Genomic DNA, 9,558 nt, shown 5'->3' with positions numbered 1-9,558 from the left:
CGATGGTGTGATTGTCCTTCGATACATGGTCTGTGATCGCGGATTTGGTTATTTCGGTAGCCGACTGTAACTGAACATTTCAAGGGGCCGAACAAAACCCTATAAGAAAACCTCCACTGAGAAACCGAAAGCGATGATTGTCCTACCATATATATGTCAGAGGTGTCACCAGGGTTCGAATTTTGGCTGAAAATCTAGTGGACAGCAGGACCTCAGAAAGTTGGTGGTCCTGCACAAAAGTTGGTGGTCCGCTTATTTACTAGCAGTGTGTAACAAAATAGTATATAAAAGTAACCATTTAATTGGTATAAACTTGTTGGCTGTTAATTGGCTGTTCATTTTCATTAACAGCATACATACATGTAATTTAAAGTTGGTCACATAATATATTTCAAGCTCTAGGAATGTCGGGGGAGCTTCTGGGAAAGGTTTTACTTTCGTTTTTCTCCTCTTTCCCCCCCCCCCCCCCTGTCCACGGTACCCCCATGCATAGATCAATGCTGCCGCACATCCGCAAAGTTACAAGTGCCTAGAATCTTGAAGTATATACAGCTTACATTGCTTTTAGATATCTAACTGAATAAAAATGGTCCACTTTCTATGTAAAGAAAAGTGACGAATTTAGCTTTGATTACGTGCGTGTCCGGTGTCACTGGTCGTGCCCTCACTCGCCACGATAACCCCTGCGACATATGAACATATTGTTATGCGGTCATAAAAACACTAGGCTTCGTTACACGCCACAATCGATTTATTAGACTCACAAGTTTTTGTTCGTGTGGCAAATCATGCGTTGAGGGAGTTCATGCCCTCAGCTCTAGATGTTTTGGATGCCCCGTCTACGTTCAGGAACGGAGCGTTCAGGAACAGAATGCGCTCCCGTTTACAAGTCTGTCTAAACTGCCGTTGCAATAACCGTAGTATTTCAGCGTAACATGAGGGGAAAAAGTGCCGGTCACGAGGACCGGCAGTTTCGTAGAGATGGTGGCCGAAGCAAAAACTTGGTGGCCTCGGGCCTCCGGGTCGGCACTAATTTTGAACGCTGGGCGTCACAGATGTAGTTCAACGTCACCTAAAAAAAATGCATCAATAGTTAGACTGCTTGAGACCTTAAAATGGCATTTGGTGCACCCTAAGGACAGAACAGATATACACAACATTACAGACTGTGTCTACAAGATACCGTGTGCAATGTATGGAAAAGGTTATATTGGAGAAACCAGCCGAAAATTTGAAACCCGCCTTAAAAGTCTAACATAAAAAGGACGTAGACACCGGAGCTTCCAAATCTTTCACAAGGGCCCAACGAAAACAGTCGGCTACCGATATAACCAAATCCGCGATCACGGACCACGTAGCGAAGGACAATCACACCACCGATTGGGATAAGTCGAAGATCATCGACCGCGAGCCAATCAAAATCAGGCACTGGATTAAGGAGACCATCTAGATCCGCAAGACTCCGAACATCAGCCGTGATGAGGGGGGATACAGACTCAGTCACGTGTGAACCAAGCTGTTGACCACTACACCATCTGGTGGTCAAAACTGATAACTTCAGTCAGCTTTGAGAAAGCCTCCTGATAGGAGGCGAAACGTCGGCGGTACGTTTGAATCAACACGGTTGAGTACAAATTAACCAAGATAGATCTATTATACATATATACATATATACTTTCCAGAAACAACATAGAAAATTCTCCCATCTGCTATATCTTTCTAAAATTATCAATGGAATGTTCCACCATGCTATTTCCACCTGACATTAAACGTGGTTACTGCCAGGTTGTTTTTACGCCCCTCAGTGGTTTGTTTACGCCAGTAGTACTCGAGATTTGACCAGTTGTAGTTGCCAGTTAAAACATAATCAATCATCCAAGCCACAACTTGGGATTCGCAGCCACAAATGTTAGGAGCCAGGTTTTCCCACCCTGGAAAAATTAGTGATAAACTGTGATTGTACAAGTTATTAGCAAGTAGTTTTTAATTGCCTTCAAAAAATTGAAATGCAGAAGAACTAAATGAGAGCAAAATCTCTGGGCTCAATAACAGGTACTCAATCTACAAACTCTAATATTGCAGATAGGACTATATATATAGTACTTGTCTTGTATGCTACTCCCAGTAATCCTTTGTGATAATTGATCTGTTTTCATTCAATGTGTGTAAACCTGTGAACTTTTTTTCAGACATCTCAACCATGGCTTCTTCTGGACTGCGGTTCACTGTCAGCAAGTCAAACAATGGCGATGCTGCTCCGCAGGGACCAGGTACGGATATCACATCTAATTCATCCGGGAGAGATTATGGTGCTACAGGAAACGTGCCCGCTAATGTCGACATAGAACTGATCAGCCCGACTGATAGCGAGGGTTATGCGTCGAAGACATACACTGACGTGACCTCGCACTGTGACCAGCAGCCGTTTGCAATGTTGGACGACGTCAACTTCGGTGGCCCGGATAAGCACCTCTACCTCTACCACGAGGATATCCAGGAGAGGCCGAAGATTGCAACCTTACTTAATTCTCTCGCCAACTACAACCCTGTCATCCCGACGGTCGAGGGCGACACTCAGAAGGCCGAGGTTGTGCAGTCTGCGAGGATGGGCACGCTCATGGGTGTCTACCTGCCGTGCATACAGAACATCTTCGGCGTCATTCTCTTCCTGCGTCTCACCTGGCTGGTCGGCGCCGCCGGCGTCGTCGAGGGCTTCTTCGTCGTTTTCCTCTGCTGCGCCGTGACGCTGCTCACCGCGTTCTCGATGAGCGCGATCGCGACGAACGGCGTCGTGCCCGGCGGCGGCTCCTACTTCATGATCTCGCGCGAACTCGGACCCGAATTCGGCGGCGCCGTCGGCATCCTCTTCTACCTGGGCACGACGTTCGCGTCGGCGATGTACATCCTCGGCGCCGTCGAGATCCTGCTCACGTACATGGCGCCGCAGATCTCGCTGTTTGGCGACGTGACGAACGACCCGGCGGGCATGTTCAACAACTTCCGCGTGTACGGCACCCTTATGCTGATCGTCCTCGTCAGCATCGTGTTCGTCGGCGTGCGCTTCGTGAACAAGTTCGCGACGGTGTCGCTGTTCTGCGTCATCCTCTCCATCCTCTCGATCTACGTCGGCGTGTTCGTGAAGCCGTTCGGCATCACGGGTCGCGTGGAGCCGTGCGCGCTCGGAGATCGCCTCCTCAAGTCGGACTACGCCGACCCATGCAGCAAGTACCTGAACAAAACGCTGAAGTCGGCGCAGTGGAACGAGTACTGCACGTACAACACGACGACCGAGGACTATCAGGACTGCGATCCGTACTTTGCCGACAACGAATTCCACCGCGTGCAGGGCATTCCGGGGTTGGCGAGCGGCGTGATCCGGGATAACTGGGACAATTCGTACACGGTCGAGGGGGAAGTGGCGCGTGGTGTCAAGGGGAACAGCAAGACGATGGTTGTCTCGACGATGGCTTCCTCCTTCACGGTGCTCATCGGCATCTTCTTCCCCTCGGTTACAGGCATCATGGCCGGTTCCAATCGGTCAGGAGACCTGGCCGACGCGTCGAGGTCCATACCAATAGGAACGATCATGGCCATCGTGACTACTTCCATTGTGTACTTTTCGTGCGTCCTCCTGTTTGGCTCGGCCATCGACCGCCGTCTTCTGCTTGACAAGTACGGCGACAGTTTAGATGGCAGCTTGATCGTTGCACAGCTCTGTTGGCCGCATCCGCTCGTTATTGTCATTGGGTCGTTTTTGTCGACGCTCGGCGCTGGACTGCAGAGCTTGACCGGTGCTCCACGCTTGCTGCAAGCCATAGCACGCGACAACATCATTCCGTTCTTGAGCATATTTGGGCCGAGCACAAAAAGGGGCGAGCCAGCTCGGGCCTTGCTGCTCACTGCCTTCATTTCAGAGCTTGGAATTCTCATTGCCAGCCTCGATTACATCGCGCCGATCATCACCATGTTTTTCCTCATGTGCTACGGCTTCGTGAATCTCGCCTGCGCCCTGCAGACTCTTCTGAGAACGCCCAACTGGCGACCCCGTTTCCGCTTCTACCACTGGACCCTGTCCTTCCTCGGCCTCAGTCTCTGCATTTCGGTCATGTTCATCACCAGCTGGTATTACGCGCTCACCGCGATCGCTCTCGCCGTCTGCATCTACAAGTACATCGAATACCGCGGCGCCGAGAAGGAGTGGGGAGACGGCATCCGCGGCCTGGCGCTGTCGGCAGCGCGCTACAGTCTGCTGAGGCTCGAGGAGGGTCCGCCGCACACGAAGAACTGGCGGCCGCAGCTTCTCGTGCTCGTCAAACTCGGCGGCGACCTGCTGCCGAAGCACGGCAAGATGATCACGTTCGCGAGCCAGCTGAAGGCCGGCAAGGGCCTGACGCTGATCGCGTCTGTGCTGGAGGGCGAGTACCGCAACATGATCGGCGAGGCGCACGCCGCGAAGCAGGCGCTCATCCGCGTCACGAAAGAGGAGAAGGTGAAGGGCTTCGTGGACGTGATCGTCGCGCGCGACGTGCATGACGCCGTCACGTTCCTCGTGCAGGGCGCCGGCCTCGGCGGCATGCGCCACAACACGGTCATCCTCGGCTGGCCGTACGGCTGGCGGCAGTCCGCCGACGAGCGCTTGTGGAAGGTGTTCATCGACACGATCCGCACGGTCGCCTACAACAAGGACGCGCTGCTCGTGCTGAAGGGTGTCGACGGGTTTCCGAGCGGCAGCGAGCGCGTCTCGGGCAACATCGACGTCTGGTGGATCGTGCACGACGGCGGCCTGCTGATGCTGCTGCCGTTCCTGCTGCGGCAGCACCGCGTCTGGAAGAGCTGCCGCATGCGCATCTTCACCGTCGCGCAGCTGGAGGACAACAGCATCCAGATGAAGAAGGACCTGAAGCTGTTCCTCTACCACCTGCGCATCGACGCCGAGGTCGAGGTCGTCGAGATGGTCGACAGCGACATCACGGCGTACACGTACGAGCGCACGCTCATGATGGAGCAGCGCAACGAGATGCTCAAGGACATGCGGCTGACGCGCACCGAGAACCGCCGCCTCGTGCAGAACATCGTCGACCACCACCACGAGGGCGCCGCCGCCGCCGTGACGACGGCCGGCCGCGTGCGAGCCACCCGCCTCGACACCGTTCACGAGGACGAGTCGATGAGCGACGACGACGACGAGAGCGGGGAAGCCACGTCGGACGGGAAGGACACGGCGGCGGGGGCGCCCGGCGACGGATCTGGCTTCTCGAACCTGCTCAAGATCAAGCCGGACGTGATGAACGTGCGGCGGATGCACACGGCCGTCAAGCTGAACGAGGCAATCGTGAACAAGTCGCACGACGCGCAGCTAGTCATTCTGAACCTCCCCGGTCCACCGAAGCACTCGGCCGGCGAGGAGAACTACATGGAGTTCCTTGAGGTGCTCACTGAGGGCATCGAGAAGGTGCTGATGGTGCGCGGCAGCGGACGCGAGGTGATCACCATCTACTCCTAGCGTCTCCGCATGAATCTAGTAGAGGAACGATATGATCTATGTCCTAGCATCACTTTTTGCTAGGTGTTATGAGCGATTGTGGGTGCTAGCGGATGTCGGGTGGTCACCATTTATTCCTAGAATCTATGTATGATTCTAGTAGAGGAATGATAGCATCTATATCCTAGCATCACTGCTTATTACGTGTTATAAGCGATGGTGCACATTGGTGGTGGACAGGTGATCAACATCTATGCCTGGCAACTAAGCATGAATCTAGTGGTATAAGCAAGGTAAAAATCTGGAGGAATGTTAAAATCTATATCCTGACCTTGTTGGTTACCAAGTGTTGTGAACCATGGTGCGCGTTAGCCAACGACATGTGTTGACCATCTTCTCATAATCTCTACACATGAATCTCGTGGTTTAAGCAACGTAAAAATCGGGAGTAATCCTACAATTGTTGTTTGCCAAGTGTCGTTAGCCATGATATGCGTTAGCTGACGGCAGGTGTTCACCATCTTCTCATAGTTTCTACGCATGAATCTCGTAGTAATAAGCAAGGTGAAATTCAGGAGGAATCTTAAAATATCTATATCCTGGCCTCGTTTTTTTGCCAAGTGTTGTGAACGATAGTGCACATTAGTGGCTGGCATGTGTTTACCATCTTCTCATAGTCTCTACACATGAATCTCATGGTATAAACAAGGTAAAATTGTTGAGGAATGTTAATATCTGTATCCAAGCATCGATGTTTGCATGGTGTTTTTCACCGCATGAAATTCTGGTCTAATGATGATATAAATTTGTATCTTAGCATTTTTGTTTCCATAGTGTTGTGAACGACGGTGTGATGTGGCAGCCGAGACGTGATCACCATCTTCTCCTAGTGTCTACACAAATCTTGAGATCTGTATGCTTAGTATCGCTGTTTGCATGGTATTGTGAGCCATAGTGTGGTGTAACGGGAGAGTTAGTGGTACCCATTTCACTTTCAAGTTTCAAACGGTTGATTACTAAGTGTCCAGTTGTTAAGGGTTTTGGGTGCAAACCTGGAATAAACTCGTTTATGATTGCATTGATCTGTAGGCGGAGTAACTTTTGCCAACCTGCTTTGTAATGATAATTATGTGCTTGATATATTGATTCTGTTAGATCTCTGAGCCGCGTATTGTTCTGGTTGTATTTATGTTTCTTTTATATACATACATGTAGAGATTGGTTGTGACTAAGACTAGCCACGAAAAGTGACAATCGGATGCATAGCATGCTGGCTAGCTCCGTTGTGGTGCCATCTAGTACCCGGCGCACACGGTGAGATTCATGCTAGGCAGGGAGCGTGAGTTTCGTGCTCAGCACGAATCTCAGTGTGTGCAGGGTTGATTTATGTGAGTTTTCGGTCTCGCGAGGCAGTGAGGAAAATATTTGTCGTGTTTGATAATTTTGGTCTGGCGAGGCTGAAAACTCGGCGTGTGCGGGTATGTGAGACTCCTGCTTACACTCACTCAGTGACGGTGCATTTCGATTGGTTCCGCCATTTTGATCAGTCACATGACCTACAATGGCACCCGCTCGTAAGGTCCGTGCTCAGCAGGAATCTCACCGTGTGCGCGGGTGTGGGAATCCCACTGAGCACGTTACCCACGCTCCGTGCTCAGCATGAACCTCACCGTGTGCGGGTGTGAGAATCCCACTGAGCACGATACCCACGCTCCGTGCTCAGCATGAATCTCACCGTGTGTGCGGGTGTGGGAATCCCACTGAGCACGATACCCACGCTCCGTGCTCTGACAGCATGAATCTCACTGTGTGCGCCGGGCATAACTATAATTATGTGCACTGTACTGTATATAGGTGTAGATTCAACTCCTCCCCTAATTGGTCTCAGAAGTACAGCCAACCTCGCATATATTGTACGCGCAAGAATCGGAGGAATTGAGGTGGTTTTTCTTTATAGCCTATACTTTGTAAGAGGCTATATTAATTTAGTATTGTGTAGGTCTGGGCTCGATTCTCACAGAGGGCCCATGCGCATAACGGTAAGAAATGGCCAGAATATCCCTAACGTTCTTAGAACAAGACAAGACAAAACAAGATGAAACTAGCGTGAAGCTAGAATGAAGTGTACGACATAATTATATATACTGTTGTATATGCGGGGTTGTCTATATACGGATGTTATTAATAATAGTAAATGTAATAACGTGAGTATGTACCACTATTTAACCGTATGTAAGTGCATGTGAATGTGTAGAGGTAGAGTATATTTTTTTTTAAACTAAACGTATATGTGTACAATGTGATGGCCTAAAATATTTGTGCGCCAAAGCGTGCCAATTCACGTGTAATGATGTGTATTTTGCAGGTGGCAAATGGGAACGCGATTCCTGGTCGAATGTAGGTTGGGGCTCTGGGGAGTAGGGGACGTAAATTCTCAGTCTCGAATGATACATTTGTAATTTATTCTTGTAGGATGTTGTCATCGGAAGTCTTCTTTCCTGGAATATTTTATATTGTAGCATGGCAAACAGGCACAGTTATTTAAAGCTTATTTATTATACTAGTTACCGTTTTGTAAGAATGTGGTTTATGTGACGAACAAACTTTAAAATATGAAGAATATACGTGTCAGGTTCGTGACCAAAGCGCAATGTGAGGGGCCAAATATATAAATCCACACGCCACACGCCCCTTATATATGAACAATATGTTGTTGGAATCTTTATGTAAGCAATGTGAACGGATTTTATTTTGATTTTACCACTGGATCTACTCGTGCTAATACTTGTGAGTTGTTTAGGCAATCAATGAACGTGGAATTTCTACTTAAAGCATGCTACATGTGTCCGTGTATGGTACTTATGTGTATATCCTAGTGGGCAATAAATTTTAGCTACAGAGAAAATCGAGATGCATCTATGTGTTGTCTTCATGACGCCCACACGTGATCGTGCGTGCTGATTTTAGGTCTACTGTTTCCCACAAATAGCTGAGAAGCAATCACATGAATACACTAGGCAGCTCACATACTACCACACATGGGGGTTTCTGCGCTACCTTTTAGTTCTATATGCGCCCACCTCTCTCCATGTTTCTACATGCGAACACCTCCGCCCATCTAGTTCTACATGCTCACGGCTCCACCTATCTAGTTCCACATGCCAGGGCCGTAGTGGCCTCCCAAAAAGTGCCACTGCAGAAATATGTAGCCGATGCGGGGATCTGGGGGTGCTCCCCCAGAAAAAGTTTGAAATGTAGAGCCTGGAAATGGCATTTTATGCATTTGCAGGCTATGTTGAAAGCAACCAATTCTGATCATTTTAAAAGGTCAATTTGTAAATTTCAAAGAGGAATGTAGCCAAAGCTGATGTTTTGACTAAAGTATCTAAAATATATATTATGAGTATGATAACTAATAAAACATTATTTACAAAATTGTATATACTATCAGTACATAATTATGAAAAATAAGCATTTATACTTTCACTATGTACATCTGTATGTTTTGAAGTTTGAATTTGAATAGGCACATTGTCATATTAAATACACATTCCAAATCTTAGAGCACTGATATAGCACCTCTAATTGATCAGTATTAATAGTAATACCAGACAGTCCAGTCAGATAACTTGTCATTTTATTTTTTTATTATTCCAATTTTATCTTTTCTGCCTGGATCATGGATGGCAACTTACAAATTCTGAAATTACATTTTGTTCATCTACCTTGTCTAACGTGTCTCGTGCACATGCATGACTATTGCATTGTTGAGCCTTAACTGGGTCGGTGGGGGGGGGGCACTCCATATATATTGAAAGGTATGTATGTGCCGCGATAGAGACTCCCATGCGGCTCCCATGGTATGTATGTGCCGCGGGAGAGACTCCCATTTTCAAGCCTAACCCTAAACTTCCGTTCCAGTGCATCGCATTTTTAAGAATATCTCGTTCCAGAGCATTAAGTTTAGTTACCATTCAGATCTTACATTTTTGCCGTTCCGGAGACCCTAGGTTTTAATATTTCCGTTCCAGTGCATCGCATTTTTAAGAATATCTCGTTCCAGAGCATTAAGTTTA

At 48.5% G+C, this 9,558-nt stretch overlaps 1 protein-coding gene across 1 annotated transcript; it reads left to right on the top strand.

Annotated features, from left to right (window-relative positions):
• Positions 1-2,188: 2,188 nt before the first annotated feature.
• Positions 2,189-8,391, top strand: LOC106809893 (solute carrier family 12 member 4-like). The gene has a single exon (XM_014813132.1). The coding sequence runs from the start codon at positions 2,201-2,203 to the stop codon at positions 5,501-5,503; it is 3,303 nt and encodes a 1,100-aa protein (XP_014668618.1). The 5' UTR covers positions 2,189-2,200; the 3' UTR covers positions 5,504-8,391.
• The last annotated feature ends 1,167 nt before the right edge of the window (positions 8,392-9,558 follow it).

This window comes from Priapulus caudatus, unplaced genomic scaffold, assembly GCF_000485595.1.
Source record: "Priapulus caudatus unplaced genomic scaffold, Priapulus_caudatus-5.0.1 Scaffold394, whole genome shotgun sequence".
Taxonomy (NCBI): Eukaryota; Metazoa; Priapulida; class Priapulimorpha; order Priapulimorphida; family Priapulidae; genus Priapulus; species Priapulus caudatus.
Note: the sequence above shows the minus strand (reverse complement) of the source record. Positions and strands in the feature narration are given on the sequence as shown.

Bases quoted from the DNA above. Each gene is read 5' to 3' on its own strand.
- LOC106809893 (XM_014813132.1), top strand. From the start codon at position 2,201: ATGGCTTCTTCTGGACTGCGGTTCACTGTCAGCAAGTCAAACAATGGC.